The 27,986-nt window shown below is 51.1% G+C and overlaps 1 protein-coding gene across 9 annotated transcripts; it reads left to right on the plus strand.

Annotated features, from left to right (window-relative positions):
• Positions 1–121: 121 nt before the first annotated feature.
• Positions 122–27,973, plus strand: CCL25 (C-C motif chemokine ligand 25). 9 transcript variants are annotated; one of them, XM_052643903.1, is made up of 9 exons: positions 122–311; positions 1,302–1,429; positions 20,067–20,266; positions 23,196–23,958; positions 24,749–24,866; positions 26,560–26,677; positions 26,767–26,903; positions 27,234–27,353; positions 27,592–27,973. In XM_052643903.1, the coding sequence occupies exons 4-9, from the start codon at positions 23,884–23,886 to the stop codon at positions 27,600–27,602; spliced, it is 579 nt and encodes a 192-aa protein (XP_052499863.1). In that variant the 5' UTR covers positions 122–311; positions 1,302–1,429; positions 20,067–20,266; positions 23,196–23,883; the 3' UTR covers positions 27,603–27,973. The 9 variants fall into 9 exon arrangements, with proteins under 9 accessions (XP_052499863.1, XP_052499867.1, XP_052499868.1 ...); XM_052643907.1 differs by lacking the exon at positions 20,067–20,266 and having other exon boundaries at positions 1,302–1,444; positions 24,663–24,866; XM_052643908.1 differs by lacking the exon at positions 20,067–20,266 and having other exon boundaries at positions 1,302–1,444; positions 24,663–24,760.
• Positions 27,974–27,986: the final 13 nt, after the last annotated feature.

Consider the following 27,986-nt stretch of genomic DNA (forward strand, 5'->3'; position numbering starts at 1 on the left):
CCCCCCCGGCGCGCGCGCCCATTGGCCGGCGCCCGCCACGGCGCGCTTCTCATTGGCCCGCGTTGCTGTCGCGGCGACCCGGGGCGCGCGGCGGGGGCGGGACTTCCGGCTGGCGCCGCCTGCGAAGAGCTCGGCGGCAGGCAGAGACGCGGGTGGCCAGCGATGGCCGAGGAGAGGGCCCGCTGTAGCCTGGCCCATGGAGGCCGACGGAAGGCGGCGGCCGAAGGGTCGCTCCCCTTATCCTGGGCATGGTGTGTGTCTCGCGCCTGTTTATCCTGCCGCCGCCTCGGCCGCCGTCACCAATCTGCAAGGTAGGAACGGTCAGCGCGCCTGGCCTGCGGTGACAGAACCGGGGTTCGAATCCCGGCTCCGACGTTTCCGCACTACGTGCCGTTGGGTTGGGGTTACGTCACCTCGGCCGGACTCAGTTTCCTTATCTGGTGTAGTGAAGAGGCGGACCTGGGGACGTGGTCAGTATTCCATCTGTGTTGATTATTAGAGCTAACGGGTGCCCAGAGGCTCAGCCTAACGTTCGTTCATTAAAATTTAATTGACCGCCTACTACGTGCCGATCACTGTATTGGCAGCAAACAGGCGAAAATACATGCCTCTATTTGGCTGACATTCTGGACTGATACTGTCCATGAGAAATGTAGTATTAGTCGCTCAGTCGTGTCTGACTCTGCGACCTCATGGACTGTAGCCCTCCAGTCTCCTCTGCCCATGGGGATTCTCCAGGCAATAATACTGGAGTGGGTTACCATTTCTTTCTTCAGGGGATCGAGCCCGTGTCTCCTGCACTGCACGCAGATTCTTCACCGTCTGAGCCACCAGGGAAGCCCATGAGAAATGTAAGGAAAGGAAAGTGAAGTCGCTCAGTCGTGTCCGACTCTTTGTGACCCCATGGACTGTAGCCTACCAGCCTCCCCTGTCCATGGGATTTTCCAGGCGATAGTGCTAGAGTGGATTGCCATTTCCTTCTCCAGCAGATCTTCCCGACCTGGGGATCGAACCCCGGTCTACCACTTTGTAGACAGACGCCTTACCGTCTGAGCCACCGGGGAAGTCCGGCAACCAAATGTTAGCCACATGCATAATTTAAAATTTCTAGTAGCCATGTTAAAAAAAAGAGAAAGAAACAGGTGATGTTAATTTTAATAACGTGTCTTATTTAACCCAATTTATCTCCAAAATGCTGTTTCAGCCTGTAGCCAATGTAAAAATGTATGAGATATTTTTATGTTCTTTTGTTTTTTCCTCTTCTCTACATGCCTTTGAAATCTTGTCTTTTACACTCACAGCACATCTGAAGTTGAACTGGCTGTGTTTCAAGGGCTCAGGAGCCGTGGTTACTAATGGCTACAGCATCGAACCATGCAGTGCTAGATACGGAGTCAGGAAAGAAATTAAGTGGATTCCACAGCAAGTGGTAAAGGACCGAAAAGTAAATTGGGCATGGGGTATGTGGGGTGGGAATGGGGGTTGCAGTTTGAAAGAGGGCAGTCGGGAAGGTTGAGAAGGTAAGATTTGCAGAAGGACCGAAAGGAGTCAAGAACACTGAACAAACGATCATGCCGTTTATTGTTTTGTGCAGTGTTGTCCAATAGAACACTGTGCTCATGGGCATTTCTTTTTAATCAACACTGCCAAATTTAATAGCCACGAGCTCTATGTGGCCTTTGGGCACTTGACATGTAGCTGGTAGCACTAAAGAACTGAGCATTTAATGAACTTAATTTTTGTTGTTGTTGTTCAGTTGCTAAGTCATGTCCGACTCTTTGCGACCCCCATGACTGCAGCACACCAGTCTCCCGTGTCCATCACTATCTCCTGGAGTTTGCTCAAACTCATATCCATTGAGTCAGTGATGTTATCTAACCATCTCATCCCCTGCCACCCCATTCTTCTTCTGCCTTTAATCTTTCCTAGCATCAGAGTCTTTTCCAGTGAAATCAGCTCTTCACCGAAGTATTGGAGCTTCATGGATCATAGCTTTGTTGTGGTCAAGGGGCTTGCGTTAACGCAATAAAGCTTTGAGCTATGCTGTGCAGGGCCCCCCAAGATGGATGGGTTATAGTGGAAAGTTCTGACAAAACGTGGTCCATTGGAGGAGGAAATGGCAAACCACTCCAGTTTTCTTGCCACAAGAACTCCATTAATTTAATTTTTACTTAATTTAAAGTTTGTCATGTAGAGCTCATGGCTTCCATAGTGGATGGCATAGATTTCGTCGAATGGTGACAAGTGCAGTGCTCTGAATTGAGCTATATATACCTCATGCTGAATGCTTTATGTCAGTTCTACGGAGTGCTCACAATAGCAGTGTAAGAGGAGAGCTACAGTCATTGTCACCATGATGAATAGTGGAGTATTGTGATCATTCACCTATGCTTTATCATTGCTATCATTCGTAGACTTGACTTTTTAGAAGAATTTTAGATTTACAGAAATACTGGGCAGAAAACACAGAGTTACCATTTTACCCACACCCAATTTCCCAGACCCTAGAGTCTTTCACTAGCAGGATACATTTGTTATACTTAACGAACCATGACTGATACATTCTTGTCAACCCTAGTTCATGTTTTGATTTCCTTTGTTTTTACCTAATGTCCTTTTTGTCATCCAGAGTCGCATCTAGGATACCACGTTACACTTAGTTGTTTTCTCTCTCTAAAAAGAGATGATTGACATATAACATTGCATTAGTTTTGGAGTATACAACATAATGATTTGATGCATGTGTATATTACATAATGATCACCACAATAAGGTGGTTAAAGATTAACATCCATCACCACACTTAGATTTCTTTTTTTCTCTTGTGATGAGAACTTTTAAGATCCCGTCTCTTAGTTGTCCTGTCTCTTGAGTCTCTTTTTAGCTTTGGCAGGTTCTCCAACTTTCCCTGATTTGGATAATCTTAATTGTTCTGAGAGACCTGGTCAAATATTTGGTAGGATGCTCCTCTGTTGGCATTTGTCTGGTATATTTCTTGTGGTAATCCTGGGATGATGGGTTTGAGGGAGGAAGACCAAAGAGGTAAAGGGTCATTTTCATCATACCATGTCAAGGATACATACAATTGGGGGCTTCACTGGTGGTCCAGTAATTAAGACACTGTGCCCCCAATTCAGGAGGCATGGGTTTGATCCCTGGTCAGGGAACTAAGATCCCACAAGCGGAGCAGTGAGGCCAAACTAAAAGAAAGTAAGAGAATTCTTTTTTAAAAAAAGGATATGTAGTATCAACTTTATTTATGCGTGTTGATATTGGCCTTCATCACCTGGCTGACTTAGTATGTGTCAGGTTTTTCCACTGTAAAGTCACTTTTCCCCTTTTCCTTTGGAAGGAAGTCACTATATGCAGCTCACATAGAGAGTGGACATGTGTGTTCCCCTCCTTAAGGGTGGATATTTACATAAATTACTTGGAATCCTTCTGCATGAAAGGCTTACCTCTTCTCTCCCTGTTTATTAGTTTATCCAGTCATTTAATTAGATCAGTATAGCTTCCTAAGTTGGAGAAGGCAATGGCACCCCACTCCAGTGCTCTTGCCTGAAAAATCCCAGGGACGGGGGAGCCTGGTCTGGGGTCACACAGAGTCAGACACGACTGAAGCAACTTAGCTTCCTGAGTATTTATTTATACTCTGGATTTTAAGCCAATACTACTTTATTTTGTTGCTCAAATTGCTCCAGCATTGGCCACTGGGAGCCCCTTCAGTTGGCTTCTTTGTTTTGTTTTGAATTTATTTATTTTTGGCTGTGTTGGGTCTTCATTGCGGGCTTTTCTCTAGTTGCAGCGCACAGACTTCTCATTGCAGTGACTTCTCATGTCCTGGAGCACAGGCTCTAGGGTGTGCGGGCTTCAGTACTTAGGGCTTAATAGTTGGGGCTCTAGAGGCTTAGCTGCTCCTTGGCATATGGGATCTTCCCCAACCAGGGATCCAACCCATGTCTCCTGCTTTGGCAGCCGGATTCTTTACCACTGGACCACCAGGGAAGCCCTCCTTTGGTTTTTGACACACTCCTATCAATGTGTTTTGTTCGGTGGGGTTTTTTTTTTTTTGCTTGTTTGTTTTTTCTGGAGGACTTCCTTACTTTCTAGTACTGCAAGATGCTGTAGGTTCTTCTCATGTGTATTTCCTGATCCCAGCTTTAGAAGCAGCCGTTTCTCCAAGTCTCGTTCCTCTGATTAGAGCATGGTGTTAGAAACCAAGATCTGAACACTAGGAGTGCTTGTTGCTACTGCAGTGCTATTTCTTTTAGGTCCCCGATGCTCTGCAGGCACCTGTACTTCAGCCGGTCTAGGCACTCAGCCCTGGGGATACATACAACAACGACCCAATGTGCATCCACCCTCACAGAGCTCAGTCAACCTGCGAGGACAGGCTTAGGAGGCGAGCTCTGATACTCAATCGCCGTGCAACCTTGGGCAAGTTGTTTAATTTCTCTGAACTTCAGCCTCCCCTTCCACGAAGTGGGGGTGCTTACAATACTTTATGAGGGCACCATGAGAATGAAGTGAAATCACCCACTTTCAGAATCTCTGAAGTAGAACCTGGTAGCAAGTGCTTATTAATTGTAAGAAGAAATGACACAAATTATTTCAACCTGCAGAGGTCCAGAGTGCCAGCAAAGCGTGCAACAGGCGGACCTGACTTTGCCCAGGGGCAGCCAGGGGAGGCCTGCACAGTCAGTAGGGTGAGCAAAGGGGAGCAGGACGGTTCAGGCAGCAGGAACAGCAAGCACAAAGGCCCTGAGGCCCACAGGAGCATGGCACACTTAGGAAAGGCCAGTGACTCACGGGATTGAGAGGGGCATGACACACAGGGCTTGATTGGCCACGATGAGTTGAGACCCTGTCCTAGGAGCAAGGGCGGTGACTTGTCCAGGTGCACATGTCTAGTAAGGACAGGGGTTTGAGTCTAGCCTGCCTGATCTCAGAGATCTTTATTTCCCTGATCTGATCTTGAGATAGAAATTCTTTGTTTTGTTTTTTAGTAAGAAGCATAGTTTTGATTCTTAAGGGTCAGGGTTAGAGTACACTCTAGCCACTAAAATTCCTGATTGTTCTTATTGTGCCTCGAAGCACATGCTGTCAGGGCTCATGTGATCAGGATGACTCCGTTTGGGTTCCTGCTCACGAGGACCTTGCTGCTGCAAGAAAGAAGAGGACATGTAGACACCAAGCCCAGGCAGTGTGACAAGGGCCAGGTCCAGAGCACCACCTTTCATGAGGACAACCCTGGGCTGGAGGGCAGCAGGAGCCAGGGTCTGCCAGCCACAGGAGGGGGAGATGGGGCTTCCACACAGCTAGAGCACAGGTGCAGCTTTGCCCGTGAGGAGGGTTCACGGAGCAGTAGGTGTCTCAAGGAAAGAAGATGATAAGACAGGACTGGCAGGGTGTCTGTCTCTGGCTGTCAAGGACCCTAGAGAGTCAGGCAGAGAAGTTGGGATTTCATCCTGCAAATGAGGAGCCAGCTGACTACAGCCTGATTCCACCCACACCTTTTTTTTTACACAACCTGTGAGTTACAAATGATGTTTACATTTTTATTTTATTTATCTTAATTTTTTGACTGTACCACAGAGCGTGTGGGATCTTAGTTCTCCAACCAGGGAACCCAGGTCCCCTGCATTGGAAGCATGGGAAGTCTTACATTTCCAAATGTTTGGAAAAAAACAAAAGAATAGCATTTTGTGACATGGGAAAGTGCAGCTTCAGCGTCCATCACGTTTGCTGGTCCCATGCCCACGCCTGTCATCTGTGTGTGGCCCTTGGCCGCTTTCAGGTTGCAGGAGCAGACGCAGACTTGCTCAGATGGGGGTGCAGAGGCCTGCACTTCTGCCGTCACTGGTCTGAAATTCTTAATCTTGTGAATGCAGGAGGCCCGTATTTTTATCTTGCGTTGAGCTCTGAAAATTGTGCAGTCAGTCTTGGCAACAGAGACCAGATGGCCCACAAAGCCTAAAAGATTTACTGCAGGGCCCTTTTCAGAAAAAGTAGGCTAGTCTTGCTGTGATGGGCAGAATAACAGTGGTCTCTGGGAAGCTGTGTCCCCTTACCTAACAGAAGGGACTCTGCAGATGGGATTAAGTTGAGGATCTGGAGATGGGCAGGCAGTTGTGGATTATCTGTATGAGACCAACCTCATCACAGAGATTCTTACCAGAGGGAGGCAGGAGGGGCAGAGAAGGAGATGTGAAAGTACAAAGAGAGGACAGCGATGTCATTGATGTCTTTGAGGTTGGAGGAGGTGGCCACGAGCCACGGGATGCGGACGGCCTCTAGTGGCCAGAAAACGGATTCTCTCTTTCAACTGCCAGGACTGCAGCCCTGCCAGCACCTTGATCTTAGCCCAATAAGGTTGACTTTGGACTTGTGACTGCCAGGACTGTCGAATAATGAATGTACCTCGCTTTAAGCCACCAAGATTGTAGTAACTTAATACAGCAGTCACAGGGCCCCGATATTCCTGCCGCAGGCAATGGGCAGCTGAAAGAGTCTTTCAGACAGAAGTTTTTATTTTTATTTTTTAATATATGTAGTTTTTGATGTGGACCAGTTTTTTTAAAAGTCTTTATTAAATTTGTTACAGTATTGCTTCTATTTTGATTTGGTTTTCTGGCCATAAAGCATGTGAGATCTTAGCTCCCAGAGCAAGGATCAAACCTGTGCCTGCTCCCAGAGCAAGGATCAAACCTGTGCCTCCTGCAGTGGAAGTGTGGGGTTTTAACCACTGGACCACCAGAGAAGTCCCCAGCCAAAGAGCATTTTAAATGAGACACTTAATGTGATTCTTTGCTGATTTGTTAGAAGGAAGGGCCCCAGAAGCAATCATGGAATGCACACTTCAAAAGAGGGAGTGGGGGCTGTGAAGACAGCCCCAGGGAGGGCTGATGGAGCAGGTGTAGGGCAGGATGTGGAGGGGAGGATTCCAAGTGTCTTAGAAGTGGAATCACCAGGACTTGGAGACAGCTGTGGGCAAGGCAGTAGCCCAGTTATTAGGCACAGCAGTGGGGAAGCCATGACACCTGGGCCACTTTCAGGGCTCACAGTGTGGGTGGGGGCTATTTTGGGGACATAGAAGTGAGTTTAGGGACTTCCTGGTGGTCCAGTGGTTGAGATTCCGTGCTTCCAGTGCAGTGGGCACGGGTTTGATCCCCGGTTGTAGAACTAAGATCCTACTTGCCTCATAGCTCAGACAAAAAAGAAAAGTAATAGGTTTTATTGTCAGGGGAGCCATTTACTGGTCAGCCCCCGAACAGAGCTGAGGCATCAAAGCGGATCACCCATCCTGAGGATAGAAGCCGGGCAGCCCAGCTTCTGGAAGAATCTTCCAGCACTGGAGCTCTTTGGGGGCCAGACTTCAGTCTGATTCCATTACTAGTGCTGAGTCGGTGAGTGATGGAAAAAAACAGGAAGCTGTATCGACATGTCTGTGGACGGTTGAGTTTGTTTTCAGTGGGCAACTCCATTGGAGTTCATGGCCCTGATAACTCCAGAGTTGGAGGAATGGGTAGCCAGGGGTTCCTTCTGGGCGTGGGTCCCCCGCGCTTCCTGCCTGTACACATTTCTGACCCAGAGAACCTGACCTGGAGCGGGCACAGAGCTTACATCCAGGAACTTCCATGTGATAACCTCCCAAGCCTCTGTTTATTTGTAAAAGATGAGGGGCACTGCCACCTCCAGGACACGCATTGAGCAGGGCAGCTGAGGCCCAGGACGACCACCCTGGCACAGGCCCACAAAGGAGATTCTATGCTCAATACCCGGGAGAACAGGAAGGGAGGGGTCCCCTACTTGTCCAAAAGGCAAGCTCCCCACACACCACGGTGCAAGATCACATGAGTCAGTGACCTGAGTGAGCTTGGCGAGTGCTGATTGCCAGAATTACCTTGCTGCCTTTCTAGATTTGACCATGCCCCTTCCACTGGGCGTTCTTCCAGCAAGAGCAGCAGTGGCACTTTATCTCCCATTGTATCAAAGGTTAGAACAGGCCCTGTGACTCCAATTCCAAGGGTCACTGTTGACAGTGATCACTTTCACTTTTCCTGTCACTTCACCCACCTCTTTCCTGCCAGTAACTGGGAAGTAGCCACTGTGTAATTTTTTTTCATGTTTAAGATTTCTATTTTCCTTTAAATCCAGCTTTTATTTTTCATGCCATTTGAGTTCTCCTTGACCTGTCTCTACGTGTTTTACATGTGTATGTTGGGCTTTTTGCAGTACTTCTTAAAAAAAAAAAAAATTACACAGAAATTCAGTAGTTTCCAACGTATCCACAAAGTTGCACAAACCTCACCACCACCTATTCCAGCACATTTTCATCACTCCAGAAAGAAACCCCAGGACTTCCCTGGTGGTCCAGTGGCTAAGATGCCAAACTCCCAATGCAGTGGGCCTGGGGTTTGATCCCTGGTTAGGGAACTAGATTTCCACATGTTGCGACTAAAGATCCTACATGCCGCAACTAAGATCTGGTGCAGCAAATAAATAATATTTTTTAAAGGAACCCCCATGCCCTTTGGGCTTCCCTGGTGGCTCAGATGGTAAAGTATGCCTGTAGTGCAGGAGATCTGAGTTTGATCTCTGGGTCAGGAACATCCCCTGGAGTAGGAAATGGCAGCCTACTCCAGTATCCTTGCCTGGAGAATCCCATGGACCGAGAGTCTGGTGGGCTGCAGTCCGTGGGGTTGTAAAGAGTTGGACACAACTGAGCAACACAACTAACATATCATTCATTCATGACCTTTCGCAGTCCCTCCTCCAGCCCCTGGCAACCACTAGTCCACTTTCTGACTCCATGAATTTGCCTGTTCTGATCACTTTATATGAATAGACTCCTACAATATGTGGCCTTTTGTGTCTGAACATCATGTCTTCAAAGCTTGTTTCTGTTGTAGCATGATTTAGTACCTCATTCATTGTCAGGGCTGAATAATATTCCTGGTGTGTGGCTGGACCACAAGTTGAGCCATTCATCCATCGATGGACATTTTGGGAGCTGTTTCTACCTTGTGGCTTTAGTGACTCATGCTGCTGTGAACATTTATAGACAAGTGTCTGATGGGATGTATGTTATCATTTCTCTTGGGTAGATATCTAAGACTAAAGTGGCTGGCTGACAAAGTAACTTTATGAGAAATCGCCAGACTGTTTTCCTCAATCTTTTCTTTGTAAATGAGATGGAGACTTCATGCCTGTCAGTCATTGGCAGGTGCTCAGTTGGCTGTGACCATTCTCCAGCCCTGCTCCTCATCCAGCATCCCATGGGAAGCAGGCAGGGCCCCTTGGGTTTGCCAGGGTGCCTCCCACCTGCCCCAATGTGCAGGGGCAAGGGTCCCAAGGATGGACTCATTACAGGCCTCTGCCCCACCCTGTAACTCCCACATTCCATGTAGCAGGAGACCCTCAAACCATTCAGCTCCCCAGATGAAAAATTCGAAAGCACTGCCAGTGGCATCTCTGGGAGCCTTCCACATGGGCTAACCTCTGATCATGCATGGTTAAGAGTGAGTTGTACCAGGGGAACAAGCCAGGTGTGTTATCAGCTATTAAAAGCTCATGCAAATCGATAAGAACTCAAGGAGCAAAGGTCAGAAACAGTTCACCAGGAAGAAAGAGTTGACAAACCTCAGAATGGCCCTTGGGTGAGGGCTGGTTAAGGTGAAGACCATTCCATTGCTGCCAGGACCTGGACACTGGCTCCTCAGGATGGTAGCTGAGGTTACCAGAAAATTACAAAACCTTCGGAAGCTAATTCCCCAGCATCTTACAAGTTTCATGGTCTGACCCTGTGGTTAAACCACCGACAAGTGTCCTGAGCCCCCAGTGGAAGGGCTGTACTTACAGCCTTGAAAGAGTAAAAGGTTGGCAGTGATCTGAATGCCCAGTGTTGGCAGCTGGCTTGGGAACTGCTCTAGAAATGGACAGGAGGCCTGCGACCACGTGGAGTAAGAACGCCACCTGAGCGTGGCCAAGCCCTGTGCAGAGGCAGTTTAATCCTCATCAGAAGCCTCTGAGTTGGGTCTCGTTAGATGGACTGAGCAGAATGCAGATGAGAGCAGGGTGGGAGCTGGGGAGAAGAGAGGGTCTGGGGAGATGATTTGCATTGACCACTCTGGGGAAAGAGTACCCAGCTGGGGTGGGGGGTTGTGGGTTCACTGTGGCATCTTTGGGTTGTTACTTCTACCCTTCCAGCCAGGCTCCAGTGCTTTAAGATGCTTGAGCATGGAGGGGAGTGGGCATCCTCAGTGGTATGGTTAAAGTGAGGGCTTCACGGACTTCCCTGGCGGTCCAGTGGTTAAGACTTTGTGCTTGCTATGCAAGGTACACAGGTTTGATCTTTGGTCCAGGAACTTGGATTCCTCATGCCAAAAAAAATTTTTTAATTAAAAAATAAAATTAAAAAATATTGGCACTTCTCTGGTGTCCAGTGGCTAAGACTCCGTGCTTACAATGCAGGGCCCAGGTTCAATTCTTAGTTAGGGAACTAGATTCCCACATCCCACGACTGAGTTCTCACGCTGCAACAAAGATCGGAGATCCCGCATGCTGCAACTAAGACCTGTTGTGGCCAAATAAATAAAACTAAATAAATACCGAAGTGAGGGCTTCAGGCTCACACGGGAGAGGGAGGAAACCGGGCCCATGCTTGCCTTGCTCCCACCCCATCCCCAGGCACCCGGCGATGGGCTGCTGCCTTCCTCAAGGGCGCCCTGCGAGTGCAAGTTCACTGCTGCTAAGTCGCTTCAGTTGTGTCCGACTCTGTGCCACCCCATAGACGGCAGCCCACCAGGCTCCCCCTTCCCTGGGATTCTCCAGGCAAGAACACTGGGGTGGGTTGCCATTTCCTTCTCAATGCATGAAAGTGAAAAGTGAAAGTGAAGTCGCTCAGTCGTGTCTGACCCTCAGCGACCCCATGGACTAAAGCCTACCAGGCTCCTCCGCCCATGGGATTTTCCAGGCAAGAGTACTGGAGTGGGGTGCCATCGCCTTCTCCGAGTTCACTAGGGCTGCCATAATAAAGCACAGGCCAGGACTTCAGCAACAGACACTTACCTCCTCAGTCCTGGAGGCAGGAAGTCCAAGATCAAGGTCGGCTTCATTCTGAGGCCTCTCTCCTTAGCTTGCAGATGGCCATCTTCTCCCCGCATCCTCAATGTGGCCTTCCCGCAGTGTCCCTAATTTCCCCACTATAAAAGGACATCAGTGAAACTGGGTTCGGGTCCACCCTCATAACCTCATTTTTAACTCCGGTACCTCTTTAAAGGTCCTAAAGCCAAAGATTTAGGTAAAGGCTTCAACATTCAGATTTTGTGGAGGACAGTTCAGCCTGGGGAGCATGCGATTCTGTCATACCCACCCTGGGTGTGGCGGGGAGCTCGGGTGGCCCTCGTCACACACCGACACTGCCCAGTGTTCCACAGGTCATGGGAATTCCGGGGTCTGGGCTCCCCATTTTCTGGTGGATAGAGCAGACCTGGAGCTCCAGTGGGAAGATGGGGAGCCGGGCATCAGGAGCTCAGTCTCAGAGGCTGGCCAGTGGGGCGGGGATGGGGGGGCTGCTCATCTCCCCAGACCAGCCTCCACTTCCCCCAGGAGTAGGGGTTTTCCTGGGCTCACCCCCAAGGAAGTCCCCCTGAACACATGCTCGCCTCCCCCTCCTCTGCTTGTCCAAGCCGTTGTGTTGATGGACTGCGGCTTTCTTTACCCAGGTCCCCGTAGCCCTCTCCCCCAACAGCCTCTGGTCCTTTCCCCCAGAAGTGCGGTCTCTAGGCCTGTTCCAGCACAGAGTCTGGTTAAGTGAAAGCGAGAGTCACAGCCATGTCCAACTCTTTGCTACCCCATGGACTATACAGTCCATGGAATTCTCCAGGCCAGAATACTGGAGTGGGTAGCCTTTCCCTTCTCCAGGGGATCTTCCCAACCCAGCGATCAAACCCAGGTCTCCCGCATTGCTGGTGGATTCTTTACCAGCTGAGCCACAGGCAGTCAGCAAATGCGAGCCCTGCCACCCCTCCCTCATCTCCAGCACCCAGTAGGTATCAAATTTCTGCTGACCTAGTGAACCAGCAGCCAACCTTTCTCTCGAGGGCCCACAGGTAAGACACCAGCCCAGGCTTACCATGTCTTGGCAGAGTCCACCCTATCCCCATCCCCCCACCATCAGGCCACCCAAGCTGGGTCCTCTCCTCAGTGTGTAAGATGGGCACCCACTCCTGCCCTGGCCCAAGGAGGACCTGTCAGACTCCAGGGCCCCGTAGTTGAGGGATGTTACCAACCTGAGCACAGCGGGGCGTGGGGGTGGCAATAAGGAGCTGGAGGGGGCACCCCAGCCCCAACTCACCCCTCTTCCTGTCAAAAGCCCCATCACCTCCTGTCTGCTGTCCCGTGGGTGAACTGGCTCGTTCTCCACCTGGTGACCAATCCAGCATCCTCAGCACAGTGCCCACCTCCTGGTGCGGCAGGGAGCAGAGGCCTGAGCAGATCGGGGCTGGGGTGGAGGGTGGGGAGGAAGCATGGCTCCCCAGCTCTGTGTCCCCCTCACTCCCAGGGCCTCACATTCCAGAGGTAGGAGTGTTCAACCCTCACATGGGCTTCCAATCCAGGGCGGGCCAAGGGTCAGGAGGAACCAGAAACTGCTTTTCCCTAGCAAGGTGGGGCAGGGGTAGATAGGCCAAAGGTTACTGAATAGAAACCCTCCATGGGGGAGAAGGGGAGAAGCTCCTCTGTGTCTGGATAGACAGGACCAGAAAGTGCCACAGCAGGGCTCCTCCCTGACATTGGGGCCAGAGGATTCTTCCTGGTGGAGACAGGACCAGGCCTTGTAGGATCTGTGGCAGCATCTCTGCCTCCTCAGCCTCCCCACCGCTGCCACAACTGTGACAACCTCTTCTCTCTCCAGACTTGGGCAGGTGGCCTCTCCACTGGCTTTCTGTGCTCATGTTAAGGGCCCTCAGGTCACATCTGGGTCGGTATTCAGGGAGCCTGCTGTTCTGTGTCTGCTTCCCTCTGCCTGCTGTTCTCTGTTCTCCCACCCACCCTCCCTTCCTGCCGCCTTCCAGAACTGAACCTTTTCTCGGGTGACCTCAGCCTGCAGCAGCTTGAAGCAGGATTTCAGTTCCCAGCTGGAGAATGAAGTCTGGCTGCAGCAGTGAGAGCACTGAATCCTAGCCACCAGACCCCCAGGGACCAGTGGCCGGTGACAAGCCCCTGGCCTGTCAGCTGTGCAGAAATGAATTTTCACACAGAGACAGAAAGTAGTGAAACAAGTGAAGTGCTTATTAGGAGGAAAAAGGGATATGTGTGGATAGACACACGGGTGGGCTCGGAGACAGACTCACACCCTTGTGGTAATTTGAAGCGCTTATAGGGCATTCTTCTGGGTTTCCTGTGGCCAGTCATCTTGCTTTGTCTGGTTCTGAGCCTGTATTGGGTGATCTCAGTGTCCTCTCCTGTGTGCGTGCACATCTCTTAGCCAAGATGGATTCCAGCAAAGAGGCCTATGGGTAGGCTAACATCACTTAGTACGAAGTGGTGCCCTTTCTCTTGACATCCAAGGAGACATTCTGTGCATGCATAGTTGGGAAGGTCTCCTTGACTTTGAAAATGAGGAATGTGTGGTCTTTTATTTGGACAGGGCCCGGCTTCTCTCTTGCTTCTGCTATTCTGGAGTTTCAGTCCACAGGGGACAAACTCTGGCTGCTCAGCCTGGGGCCCATTCATCTCCTGCCTCAAGTCTGCACATCATTTCCCCTGAGGAGTGTTCCCTGTCCTCCCTTAGGAGTTTGCCCCCCATGAGTGCTGTGTGAGGCAACAGAATTCCCTTCCCCCAGGATGTGATGGCCTGATGCCCAGAACCTGGGGATACATGGTACTGCACAGCAAGGGGACTCTGCAGGTTGATCAAGTTGAGGCTCTGGGCATAAGAGGTGATCCTGGACTATCAGGACGGGCCAGCGTTAATCACAGGGGTTCTTATGAAAGGGAGGCAGGAGGGTCCAGGTCAGAGAAGGAGATGTGATGACAGAAACAGAGGTCAGAGACAGGTTAGAAGAGGCCACACTGCTGGGTTTGAAGATGGAGGAAGGGGCCACAAGCCAAGGGATGCAGGTGGCCGTGAGAAACTTGGAAAAGACCTGGGAACTGATTCTCCATGAGAGCCTTCCAGAAGGAACTGCCCTGTCAACACCTTGATTCCAGGACTTCCACCCCGCTGTGACTTAGAATACTGGGAGTCAAGGCTACGGTGGACCAGACCTTCTCAGGCTTAGACCACCGGGATGGAGAAACAGACACAATGACCAGTTTTCCTCCGCAAATTAAGAAAGTTATGCATATAAAGCTGCCAAAGGCACAATCTGCTTCTTGTAGCTGACTTTGACAGGCTTCCCGTGTTCTCCAGTATGTCCTTGGCCAATTATTTTCCCTTCTCGCTAGGAGAAGACTTTTCTGATTTTTACAGCCAACCTCTAAGGGAAATAGTATGGACCTACCAGAAGCAGAAGATACTAAGAAGAGGTGGCAAGAATACACAGAAGAACTATACAGAATGGCCCAGATAACCATGATGATGTGATCACACCTAGAGCCAGACAGTCTGGAATGTGAAGTCAAGTGGGCCTTAGGAAGCATCACTATGAACAAAGCTAGTAGAGGTGATGGAATTCCAGCTGAGCTATTTCCAATCCTAAAAGATGATGCTATTAAAGTGCTGCACTCAATATGCCAGCAAATTTGGAAAACTCAGCAGTGGCCACAGGACTGGAAAAGGTCAGTTTTCATTCCAATCCAAAGAAAGGCAATGCCAAAAAATGTTCAAACTACAGCACAATTGCACTCATCTCATATGCTAGCAAGTTCAGTTCAGTTAGGTTGCTCAGTTGTGTCCAACTCTTTGCAACCCCATGGACTGCAGTATGCCAGGCTTCCCTGTCCATCACCAGCTCCAGGAGCTTACTCAAACTCATGTCCATTGAGTCTGTGATGCCATCCAACCATCTCATCCTCTGTTGTCCCCTTCTCCTCCTGTGATGCCATCCAACCATCTCATCCTCTGTTGTCCCCTTCTCCTCCTGCCTTCAATCTTACTCAGCATCAGGGTCTTTCCCAGTGAGTCAGTTCTTCGCATCAGGAGGCCAAAGGATTGGAGTTTCAGCTTCAGCATCAGTCCTTCCAATGACTATTCAAGACTGATTTCCTTTAGGTTGGACTAGTTGGATCTCCTTGCTGTCCAAGGGACTTTCAAGAGTCTTCTCCAACACCACAGTTCAAAAGCATCAGTTCTTCGGTGCTCAGCTTTCTTTATAGTCCAACTCTCACCTACATACGTGACTACTAGAGAAACCAAAGCTTTGACTAGACGGACCTTTGTTGGCAAAATAATGTCTCTGCTTTTTAATGTGCTGTCTAGGTTGGTCATAACTTTTCTTCCGAGGAGCAAGCATCTTTTAATCTCATGGCTGCATTCACCATCTGCAGTGATTTTGGAGCCCAAAAAAATAAAGTCTGTCAGTGTTTCCATTGTTTCCCCATCTATTTGCCATGAAGTGATGGGACCAGATGCCATGATCTTAGTTTTCTGAATGTTGAGTTTTAAGCCAGCTTTTTCACTCTTTTCTATCACTTTCATCAAGAGGCTCTTTAGTTCTTTTTCACTTTCTGCCATAAGTGTGGTGTCATCTGCGTATCTGAGATTATTGATATTTCTCCTGGCAATCTTGATTCCAGCTTGTGCCTCATCCAGCCCAACATTTCTCATGATGTACTCTGCATATAAGTTAAATAAGCAGTGTGACAATGTACAGCCTTGATGTGCTCCTTTCCTGACTTGGAACCAATCTGTTGTTGAATGTCCAGTTCAAACTGTTGCTTCCTGACCTGCATATAGGTTTCTCAGGAGGCAAGTCAGGTGGTCTGGTCATCTCTTTAAGAATTTTCCACAGTTTGTTGTGATCCACACAGTCAAAGGCTTTGGCATAGTTAATAAAGCAGAGTAGATGTTTTTCTGGAACTCTCTTGCTTTTTTGATGATCCATTGGATGTTGTTAGCAAAGTAATGCTCAAAATTCTCCAAGCCAGTCTTCAACAGTACATGAACCGAGAACTTCCAGATGTTCAAGCTGGATTTAGAAAAAGCAGAGGAAGTTGCCAACATCCGCTGGATCATAGAAAAAGCAAGAGTTCCAGAAAAACATCTGCTTTATTGACTATGCCAAAGCCTTTGACTGTGTGGATCACAACCAACTGTGGAAAATTCTTAAAGAGATCGGAATACCACACCACCTTACCTGCCTCCTGAGAAATCTGTATGCAGGTCAAGAAGCAACAGTTAGAACTGGACATGAAACAACAGACTGGTTCCAAATTGGGAAAGGAGTACTTCAAGGCTGTATATTGTCACACTGCTTATTTAACTTATATGCAGAGTACATCATGCAAAATGCTGGGCTGGATGAAGCACAAGCTGGAATCAAGATTGCTGGGAGAAATATCAATAACCTCAGATATGCAGATGACACCACACTTATGGCAGAAAGTGAAAAAGAACTAAAGAGCCTCTTGATGAAAGTGAAAGAGAAGAGTGAAAAAGCTGGCTTAAAACTCAACATTGAAAAAACGAAGATCATGGCATCTGATCCTATTACTTCATGGCAAATAGATGGGGAAACAATGGAAACAGTGACAGACTATTTTCTTGGGCTCCAAAATCACAGCAGATGGTGACTGCAGCCATGAAATTAAAAGATGCTTGCTCCTTGCAAGAAAAGCTATGACCAACCTAGGCAGTATATTAAAAAGCAGAGACAAAGGTCAAGGGGCCACTGTTTACTTTGCTGACAAAGGTGTGTCTAGTCAAAGCTATGGTTTTTTCCAGTAGACATGTATAGATATGAGAGTTGGACTATAAAGAAAGCTAAGCGCTGAAGAATTGATGCTTTTGAACTGTGGTGTTGGAGAAGACTCTTGAGAGTCCCTTGGCCAGCAAGGAGGTCCAACCAGTCAATCTTAGAGGAAATCAGTCCTGAATTTTTATTGGAAGAACTGATGCTGAAGCTGAAACTCCAATCCTTTGGCTACCTCATTCGACGAACTGACTCATTGGAAAAGACTGTGATGCTGGGAAAGATTGAAGGCAGGAGGAGAAGGGGACAACAGAGGATGAGATGGTTGGATGGCATTACTAACTCAATGGACATGATTTTGAGTAAGCTCCTGGAGTTGGTGATGGACAGGGAAGCCTGGCGTGCTGCAGTCTATGGGGTCTCAAAGAGTCTGACACAACTGAGCCACTGAACTTACTTACTTCAAAGGGAAAACGAGTCTTGAGTTGCAGAAGTTCACAGCCAAACAGACATATGATCTTTGAGGCACCTCAAAGCCTTCTGTCAGCAGCTAGAATCCCAACATAGGGTTTGTGTGGCCTCAGCCCTCTCCAGAAGGGACCAGGGCCGAAAACTTGGGAAAACACTCTTGACACAGCGATGACGGTCGACACAAAATGGGTTGTGTCTCTGAAGCCAAAGGAGGCGACAGTCTTAGGGGAGGGGTGGCACGGGGCCAAGGGTGAGGGGCCACTGTCAGGCTTCAGTGGGAGCCAGGGCAGGAGTCCAAGAGTGGGAGGTGATGGGGGGACAGAGGCAGGAGAGAGAGACACTAGAGAGACTTGAAGGCCGTCCTTGGCATTCATCCACTGCCAAAAAGGAGTGGCTGTGAAGCAGGCAAGAGGGGATGACAGGTGATGAGAGGAGAGAGGTGATGAGCATACTCATCATGGGTTTTATTTTCTGTGTTTTAGAATGTTTTGACATCTGCCAGCCTTGCTGATCTGGGACAGACTGCCCTTACAGCAATCCCTAGAGATAGCAGGTAGCTGGGAGCAAGCCTTTCCGATGCAGGGCCACCAATCCTGAGCTCAGACTCCAGGCAACTCTGTGGTCAGGTTCTCACACTCGTGGGAAGCAAAATCCCCCTGCCCTAGTTCCCCCAGGGAGAGGTATTATACCAGACAACTGGGGAGAGCCACCCCACCCCTGGGGCCAGCCGAGAGTGTTCAAACTGGCCAGTCCCAAATCTCTTACCCCGCCTGGCCTGGCCTTCCCCAGGGAAGCCACAAGAAAGGCTCGTGCCCTGCTTTCTCCTTGCTCCTTCTGTCTCCCTACTGGCTGTGGTGGTTCCCCAAGTTCCCCCGCATGGTGTGTTATGCCCCCTCCTCTTGGGATCTGTGAGCAGCAAACTGTCTTCTCTCTCACAATTTTTAAAAATACTAATCAGCTTTTGGTTGTGCCGGGTCTTTGATGCTATACACCGGCTTTCTTTAGTTGCAGCAAGCAGGGGCTACTCATCCTTGCAGTGCACAGGCTTCTCATTGCTGTGGCTTCTCTTGTTGCACAGAGCATGGGCTCTAGGCACACGGGCTTCAGTAATTACCACTCAGGGGCTCTAGAGCTCAGGCTCAGTAGTTGTAGCACGTGGGCTTACTTGCTCCTCAACATGTCGGATCTTCCCAGACTAGGGATGGAGCCCGTGTCGCCTACACTGGCAGGCAGATTCCTAACTACTGGACCACCAGGGAAGTCCCCCTTATTGTGATTTCCGTGGGAAGGGTTGAGTGAGGCTGGGTAAGCAGGCTTAGGACTTGCTAGTGTGAATCATTTCAGCAGGCTCCGGGACATAGAGCCTGTCCCTAGTTGTCTACTGCCTGGCCCTGGGGCGACCCGGGCTGGAGAATAGTGACCCTGAGTGTGGGAGCCTGATAGAAGAGGGGGTGAGGGTATGGGCTCTGGACTGGCTGGCTTGCATATGAAAGGTACCCTTGAAAGGAAGCCATTACTCTCTGGGAATCTGCTAGCCCTGGGAGGGGTAGTACCTTCAGGATCAGCAAGTCCCCAGCTGTCATAACAGAATAAAAAAGATATGCTGGGAGCCTAGAGGTTTTTAAAGCAGTGAAATATTCTGTATAACACCATAATGGTGGGTAAACGTCATTATACATTTTGTCCAAACATGTAGAATGAACAAGGGCTTCCCCGGTGGCACTCATGGTAAAGAATCCGCCTGCCAATGCAGGAGATGCAGGTTTGATCCCTTGGTCGGGAAGATCCCCTGGAGGAGGGCATGGCAACCCACTCTACTGTTCTTGCCTGGAAAATCCCATGGACAGAGGAGCCTGGTGGGCTACAGTCATGAGACCACAAAGAGTCGGACACGACTGGAGTGACTGAGCACGTGGAATGTACAACAGCAGGCGTGAACCCGAATGCAGACTCTGGACTTTGGATGATAGTGATTGGTCGGTGTAGGTTCATTGCCAGTAACAAACGTGCCTCTGAGATGCAAGCTGCTGATAATGTGGGGCAGGGGATGTATGGGGAATCTCTGTACCTTCTCTTCAATTCTGCTGGGAAAATTAAACTGCCCTTAAAAAGAAAGTCAATAGAAAATGAAAGAAAAGAACGTAAAATTTTGAATTGACCGTGATCTGTGGCTGGAAATGCACTGTCCAGCAGGACAGACACCAGCCACATGTGGCTATTCAGCACTCAGAATGTACTGAGACTTTTCAAGAAGCCATGTTTTGAACACTTGGTATTCAAAACAGGGAAAATACCTCATAAATCATTTTTTGATTGCATGTTGAAATATTATTTTGGCTTGTTGTTGTTGTTTAGTCGCTAAGTCATGTCTCTTTTGCAACCCCATGAACTGTAGCCCGCCAGGCTCCTTCTGTCCATGGGATTACCCCAGGCAGGGCTACTGGAGTGGATTGCCATTTCTTCCTCCGGGGGTTCTTTCCAACCCAGAGATCAAACCTGCATCTCCTGCTTTGGCAGGCGGATTCTTTACCACTGAGCCACCAGGGAAGCCCATTATCATGAATAGATTGGGTTAAACAAAATACATTATTTAAAAAAAAGACATGCCTAATACAGTTCCCAAAAAGTATATATGTGGAATGAAGGAGTCAGACCTCAACTTGGGATCTGGCTGTCACTTACTTGGTAAGGTAACTTAACCTCTCCAGACCTCAGATGATTGTTTTTTCCTCTTTCCAGTGGGGATAAATATTAATCCCATTGCGCTTGCTGTCACCTCAAGTCACTCTCTTTAGAAGAGCCCAACCCATCCCCGCATCTTCCTGCCACCTCCAGATCTGAAGCAGTGATGCTTGCCTCCGAGGATCTTGCTTCAAAACTTGCTGCCTGTCTGCTCTGCACTGCTTACCCAGGGCACCCAGCCTAATGCCTGGCATACAGTAGGTGCTCACCACCTGTTTGTTGAATGAATAACAAATAGCCCCAAACAGATGTTTGATGAGGATCAGTGACATCGCCATCCCCCTTCTTAGCTGGGGGACATCTGCTTGCTCACTGCAGTCACCCCTGGGAACGTGGCTGGGATGTAACAGGTACCCAGCGACCTGTGTGGAAGGGCTGAATGGAGCTCAGCATCCTTAAAGTGAAAATTGCTCATTTGTGTCCAACTCTGCGACCCCATAGAATTATCCAGGCCAGAATACTGGAGTGGGTAGCCTTTCCCTTCTCCAGGTGATCTTGATCAAACCCAGGTCCCCCGAATTGCGGGCAGATTCTTTACCAGCTAAGCTACAAGGGAAGCCCAAGAATACTGGAGTAGGTAGCCTATCCCTTCTCCGGCGGATCTTTCCTACCCAGGAATCGAACTGGGGTCTTCTGCATTGCAGGCAGTTTCTTTACCAACTGAGCCATCAGGGAAGCCGCAGCATCTTCATAGGGATTCATACCCCTATGGGACCCTCCTCTCAGGACCCACCGCCCTCCCTCCCCACATCACCCCTGCCCCAGCCGGCCCAGCCCCCGCATGTTCAGTAGGTGCAGGAGAAACACAAGGACTGAGGCCACGACCACTGGTGGTAGCCCGAGTACCCTGCCCAGGTCCCCTGGAACACAGAGGCAGCTGGTCAGTCCGGGGAGGGAAGCCCTTCAAATCTGACTTTTCAGGAGGCAGGCCAACCACATGGGGAACACAGTAAAATGGGTCACACAGAACTAAGTCCCTGAAAGGCCAGAGGCTTGCAAGCCATCCTTAAAAATAAAAAAAATTAAAAAAATAGCACTTTTCCTTCCTTCCTCCAGTTGCCTGGCAACCACTGTGCATCTGGACCAGAGTGAGAGGCAGCTGGGTACAACCAGAGTCCAGGCCTGGCAGACAGGATACCCGGAGTCTGGTGTGTGGAGTCAGGACGGTGCAGGGTGGGGTGGGGATGGCATCCCAGCGGCTTCCCTCAGAGGCCACCTGAACCAGGACCTGGAGGTACCAGAAGTTCAGGAGGCAGGCAGCATGGGGAGGTGGAGGTGGAGGTGTGATGCAAAAGCAACTGCAGGAGGCCCTCCGCCCAGGATCCTTCTGATGAGCCCCTGCCTCTGCTCAGTGGCCTTCCTCCATTAGGAGATGTCCCCCTTTCCTTCACAGTATTTAAGAAATAAAAGTCGGATTTTCCTGGCCAAAGAATAAAAAATAAAAAGGGTGAAAAAGGGCCTCTCAGACCCTCAGTCTCCTTCTCTGTAAAATTGGTCAACTGTTATGAGCACCTGGGAGGTCCTCCAGCAGAGAAATGAGAGTGAGCCAGGTACGCAGACCCCCCAGAGGAGCTCACTCCAAAGGCAGTGGTTGGTATTTCCCTTCACCCGGCCACCTGGCTGCCCCATTCTGCAGTCTGGCCATCCGGGGGGTGTGCTGAGCTGTGCCCCTGCCCCCTACCGCTCACCCTGCACTGCATCCTGTCCTGCGGACCCTGGGGTCAGTCCCTGAATTTGAATTTGGCTCAGCTGCAGGCTGGCGGTGACTCACAACGGCCTCATGCTCAGAGCTGGGGACTGGGGAGCAGGAGGCGGCTTTGTCCTCTGCGCTGTGTTCACACATGCAGAGAAGATGGTGCCCTCGCTGGAGACAGTTTACCCTGACCACCTCCAGGAGCTGCGGGAACACAGGCCTCCCCTTTCTCAGCCGAGCCCTAACCGTGGAGGTCAGCAACTGCGATCCTCGGAACTCCAGGTCTCCACCCAGGGCCCTTAGTCCTGAAGCATCTTGTCCGCCGCTCAGACACTTGAGTGCAAAAACCCCTGCCTGCCCTGCGTGCTGGTTCCTCAGACCCCTTGCTCCCTTTTAAGGCTGCTGGTGGGACCAACTGTGAGCGGCGGGGAGGTGGGCTTGCTCACGGGGAATCTTCGGCGCTACTGAGTAACGCCACGTCTTGGCCGCTGCCCGCCGATCGGGCAGGCAGGGACGGTAGGCCTTAGCGGGGAGGCTGGCCTCGGCCCGCCACGCCGCGTCCCCAAGCCCGCAGCCACGCGGAACCGCGTCCTGGACCAGCCTCACCTACTCCGGGAGCGGCCATGGCCACCGGCCGAGGACCGCTGGGCTCCGGGCCTGTGAGTCCGTAAGCACCGCCCCAATCAGAAAGCCCCGCCCCGGCGCTCAGTGTCTGTCATCAAGGCCCGGCCCCTGCGCCAAGCCCCACCCATTTAGCCACCCGACCTGGCCCAGGGAGTGGGTGAGGGGCCCCGCCAAGCTCTCCTAGTGGAGTTGGAGAGATGAGAAAGGGGTAGAGTGTCATAAATGCTCCGAACGGTCTATAGCTAAGGAAGTCGACAATAAGAAGTTACAGACGATCAGCTGTGAGGTTTCTGCAGCGTCCCCTTCCCCACTACTTGCCGCTCCTCCGCCCCCACGGCCCCCACCCTCACACCCCTGTTCCGGGTGGACCAAGCTGACCCTGGAAAAAAAGAAACTCCTTCTAGGTGGGTGCCTGCTGGCGTGGTTACTTGGAGCTCCCGCTTTTCTTCCAAAACCAGAACATTATTGTGGTCCTTATTCTCAAGATAATATTCGGGGAAATTCAAGTTGCATATATTGCACTGTTAAAGATGTGGTAAAGAGTCTGCCTACAATGCGGGAGACCCGGGTTCGATCCCTGGGTTGGGAAGATCTCCTGGAGAAGGAAATGGCAACCCACTCCAGTATTCTTGCCTGGAGAATCCCACGGACAGAGGAGCGTGGTAGGCTACAGTCCATGGGGTCGCAAAGAATCAGACACGACTGAGCGAGCTTCACAGCTTCACTTTCATGTATATATATATATGGAGAGAGAGAGAAGTCATTGTGGCTAATACATGAGTTAACTTGAATTTTATTATTATTTTTAGGCCATGGCACTCAGCTTGAGGGGATCTGAGATTCCTCACCAAGGATCAAACCCCAGGTCCCCTGCATTGAGAGCTGGAGTCTTAACCACTGGACCACCAGGAAAGTCCCCTGTTAACTTAAACTTGATGCTAACTAAAAAAGCTTGTTTGTGGCTTATCAACCTACGTTGTACATCTGCTTTAATTATTAAAGAAGAGGACGCATTGACCAGAAGTCAAGGATGTCCATGTTCAAAATAAAGATTAAAGTCCTTCCTGGGATGCCAGTACTGGTCCTCCTCTGATAATAAGACTCACTTCACAGGTGTCAAGGTCATACTGACTCGCCTCAAATGTGCTGCTCTGTTCTGAGACCTTGAAGAAATACCTCCCTGACTTTTTTGACATTCTTTGTTCTGACAAGACACAAAACTACGCTGAAAACCCTGCTTCTTTGGAGCAGTTTCACAGAGTAATCTGGGAAGCAGGCTTCTGGGCTAGCCCTGTCTGGCTCAAAACTCTTCTTTTTTTGATTATCATTTTTGATGATTATTTTTTTGCACGAGACATTACCTATTGAAAGTGTACCATTCCATGCTGTTTACTATATTCAGAGTCCCTCCACCACCACCACCATCTAATTTCAGAGCAAAAAGAAATCTATACCGTTCCTTTCACCCTCAACCCCGTTCTCCGCTCCTCCCAGCCTATGGCAACAGCTGATTTTACTTTCTGTTTCTGTGGGTTTGCCTGTTCTCAAAAAACAGGGCTTTGCTGTGACACAGTAAGTCTCCCCCACCATATGGAAGAAGAGAAAAACGGGATGAAGTCAAGGCCCCACGGGCATAGGTGGCTGGGGAGTGGGGAGAAGAGATGAAGGCTCACCCCTGCTCTAGGCAGCCTGAGTCCTGCCTGGGGGAAGCCAGGGTCCACCTGGAGGTGCAGCAAGAAAGGAGCCAGGAGAATGAGGGGAAAAGGCCCTTCAGGGAGAAAGCCAGGGTGCTGGCTGAGGGGCTTGGAGGGGAGAAGGTGAAGCTTCAAGGGGGCTGGCTAAGGTCAAGGCTGGGTCTGTCCACCTGCACCCGTCCACCTCTCACCCCCATCCAAGCAGTTAGTTGAAGGTATCGTTTCCTGCCCATTTCTTTGATTTGGATTCTTTTGCCCCTGGCCCCCAACTTCCGCCAAGTACATCATGACATTGGAGAGAAGAGACAGAAAAAACAGAGAAGAGAGGAGGGCAGGGCTGGAGGGAGAAGCCAGGAGGTGGAGTGGGAGGGGAGACAGGGAGGAGGAGGGAGGGCGGAGTGGCAGGGTGGGGTTCCATCTATAAAGGGTGAAGCCTGCTGGCCTGGCAGGCAGGAGAGCTCAGGTCCACTCCAGCAGGCGCCAGCTCCAGGGACCCCATAGGCTTTGGTGAGTCCTCCCCGAGATCGGCAGTAGGTCCCTGCAGCACTTGTCCCCATCCTATGCCACCTGCCTCCCTTGCAGGGGGGCCTGGCTTGAGATGGGGGTGCTCCCGGTGCCTGCCGCTGTCCATGTTGGGTCCTCATCATCCACCCACCTGCTCTCTCCAGTTAATCCTCAAGGTAGGTGCCAGAGGGGGAGGATCAGCCTGCACTATGAATCCATGGCTCCTGGTCTGCCTGGTGGCCTGCTTCGCGGTTGCCTGGGCTCCCACTGTCCACGCTCAAGGTACTGTCTCAGTTCATCCCTCCCCCCTCTGGAGTCCCCTCTCCCCATCTTTCCTGTGCCTCCTGCTACCAATGTGCTTCTCCCCTCCTCCAGAAACCTCCCCTGATCCCATCAGCACTGAATCCATTCTCTGATGGACAGCTCCCCCACCAGGCATGCAAAAACTCGCAGCATTTGTGCAGCTTCTTGGGGGTGATGGTCCTCAGCCTCTCCTTCCAGAGCCCCTGGGTGCCTCCCCCACAGTCCATAACCCAAGGCATCCCTCCAAACTCCAGCCAACCCAGGAACTATGGGGAACAGACGGCGGCATGGCTGCTTACCGCCCAGGACACATTGCAGTGACCTGAGTCTGCAAAGCCCCTAGGGGTAAGGGGGCGTTGAGATCAGAACCTGGGAGCCCAATGAAAATGGGTCTCCATCTTGGCTTCCCCCACCCAGGCTACCTGTGCGGTCTGGCCTTTATGACCCCGAGTTTTTTCATCTGCCAAGTGAGGTTCCAAATTCCCACTGCCGAGATGGGACGTGAGGATCCAGTTGGATACTCCTGGCCCAGTGCCTGGCAGCTGCTATGATAACCACTACTGCTATTAACGGGGAATTCCTCTCCTCCTCTCCCGAGAATAAGCACTTGAGGATATCGGGGACCAAAGTTCATTCCGAATGCCCCCCCCCCAAGTGTCCCTCAGCTTTGCCACTGTTTTCTCCATTCCTGTGGGCCTGAGGAGGCAGCTGAGCCCCAGCAGGTAGCCAAGCAGAACCCCTGGCCAAGTGGAAGCCCCATGGCCCCACCCACCTGCCCCACCTGCCCCTCATTAGGTCTGAGAGGCCCTAGCCCTGCCCCAGCAGACCTTAGCCTTTGCCCAGGATGGGGCTGGGCCTCGTTCTCATTGTCCTCTAATAAGAGGCCCATTCCAGGAGCCAGGCCCAAACTGGGCCCTTTGATCCTGGGGGCAGGGTTGCCCCCAGCCCCAGGGAGCTTCCTGCTTGGCGCTGCAACACCATCTGCCTAACTCCACTGCTCCCTGCTTTCTGGGTCAAGGTGGGGATAGAGGGAGCCTTCAAGTCCTCCCCGAGCCCCTCCCAGAAGTCAGATGTGGCCCCTGGAGGCAGGGATTGGCAGAGGGATGGATCCCAGAGGACCTTGAAGGCCTAGCACTGTCTCCATATTAATTCATCCTTTGCTCATCCCACCCTCTCACCCTCCCTGATACTTCTGGCACCAGCACCTCCACCTCCAACCGCGCCCCTCCCCTTCTCAGGGCATTGCACCCACTCCTTGCCCTCTGCACCAGAGCAGGAGTGGAAATGGTCGATTTATTTCGTGGTCTTGGACCCTTCCCAGCTGGGGCCTGTGGGGCCCTCTCCAACTCCTGCCAGCTGTCCCTTTGTCAAGGGCCAAAGATGAGCCCAGCAGTCACCTCACTGTCTACGCTGTCCCTGGGCCTCCACAGTGCCTAGAAGGGTTGCAGTGTGTGCGCGCAGATAGCTACGTCTGTGGGCATCCCTGCAGAGCGCATGCGCGGCCGCACACCTCAGTGGAGGCATCCCTGCAGGGCACCTGCGAAACCGCAGGGCGCATAGGTAGCCGCACATGCGCGTAGGTGCCATGTCTGTGGACGGCCCTGTAGAGTGCGTGCGCGGCCGTACGTGCACGTGCTCAGACTTGAGAGTGTGGGCGGCTGTGTGGTCGCAGGTGCCTTTGAGGACTGCTGCTTGGCCTACCACCACCGAATCAGGCTGTCCTTGCTGCGACAGGCCCAGAGTTACTATCGCCAGGACGTGAGCGGGAGCTGCAACTTGCCTGCTGTGATGTGAGTGGGACCGTGGGGGAGTCGGTGGGGGCTGTCACACAACTTTCCTCTCCACTTATATCCTCACCTGGGCATCCCCATCCCTGCAGATTCTTCTTACCCCAGAGAAACAAGATGGTGTGTGGGAGGCCAGGGGCCAAGTGGGTTCAGGCTGGGATGAAGATTTTGGATGCCCGGAAAAAGAGCCGGTTAAACCACCACCCCAGCACCTGGAGAAACTTCCAAGGTGGGTGAGACCCCAGGCCAGCATCTAAGAAGTCCATCCTCCCAGCTATGGCCCCTGAACTTCTCAACCCTTGAAGGAGGGGACAACAGCCAAGTCCCTGACAGCTGCCTCCACCCCAAGGAGAGCCAGGGGTGGGTGAGTGGGAGGCTGAAGGAATGTGCAGTGTTTTAAGTCAATACACTTTCAAATAGCTAGAGATGGAAAATTCAAGAAAATAGGAAACTCATTGGCTCAAATAACCAGTCAACATGAGGCTTCAGGTTTGGGTGGATCCAGGTGCTCAAAAGATATAGGTGGCACTCTTTTTCTATTTCTCTTGCCTTCTGACAGGCCCTCACTCTGGGGTGAGGAGATTGAGCTCTGGAACCTCAACACTTCCATTGTCGAGGTTTAGCGGCCCCACCAGAAACAGCAAGAGGAAAACTTCCCTCCTGTCAACTGCTAATCCAGGTCACATGATCACCCCTCCCCTCGTGCCTCCGTCCCACCCCCAACTCCACCCCATCAGTGCTGCAGAGGAATGAGGGCTCTCAGATCAGCCTCACAGGTTCACATGGGCGGGACCTAGGGGGCTGATCATTACCCTGCCCCTGTCCAGAGAAATGCCAGGCATGTGAACCAAAAGCTGCAGGGCCCCCCTCACTCCACTCCAGTCCTCCTCACCTGCCAACCCCTCTGATCCCTCCAGCAGGACCATGAGCCCACACTACTCCAGGATCTACCCACACAAGATGGGCTGGACCTCTCTCTGCCACAGTCGTCACTCTGCGGCCTTGACTGCCCCAGCCACTCTGTCCTTCAGGGAAAATCTCAACCCCCGTACCTGAGGCTGCGCTGGGTCCCTCCCTGTCACCCCTGCCACCTCCTGCTCCTCCAGCGACGGGAACCAGGGAGCCCTGTTACTTCAAGCTCCGCACCTGCTCCAGACACCAGAGTCACGCCTGCCTGGGTAACCATTCTTGGAAAGAACCATCGCAGTCATTGCCTGCCTGCAGACACACCTACCCGCATCCCTCTGGGTCCTTGCAGAGCTTCAGTTCTCTCCCAGGACGTGCTTCTAAAACTTTTAAATAAACTGTTGGG

The sequence above is a fragment of the Budorcas taxicolor genome, chromosome 7 (genome assembly GCF_023091745.1).
Source record: "Budorcas taxicolor isolate Tak-1 chromosome 7, Takin1.1, whole genome shotgun sequence".
Lineage (NCBI taxonomy): Eukaryota > Metazoa > Chordata > Mammalia > Artiodactyla > Bovidae > Budorcas > Budorcas taxicolor.

Bases quoted from the DNA above. Each gene is read 5' to 3' on its own strand.
- CCL25 (XM_052643900.1), top strand. From the start codon at position 23,884: ATGGCAACAGCTGATTTTACTTTCTGTTTCTGTGGGTTTGCCTGTTCT. The intron at 23,959-24,748 runs GTAAGTCTCCCC...TGCTCTCTCCAG, and splicing joins CAGGGCTTTGCTGTGACACA to TTAATCCTCAAGGTAGGTGC. The intron at 26,904-27,233 runs GTGGGTGAGACC...GCCTTCTGACAG, and splicing joins CACCTGGAGAAACTTCCAAG to GCCCTCACTCTGGGGTGAGG.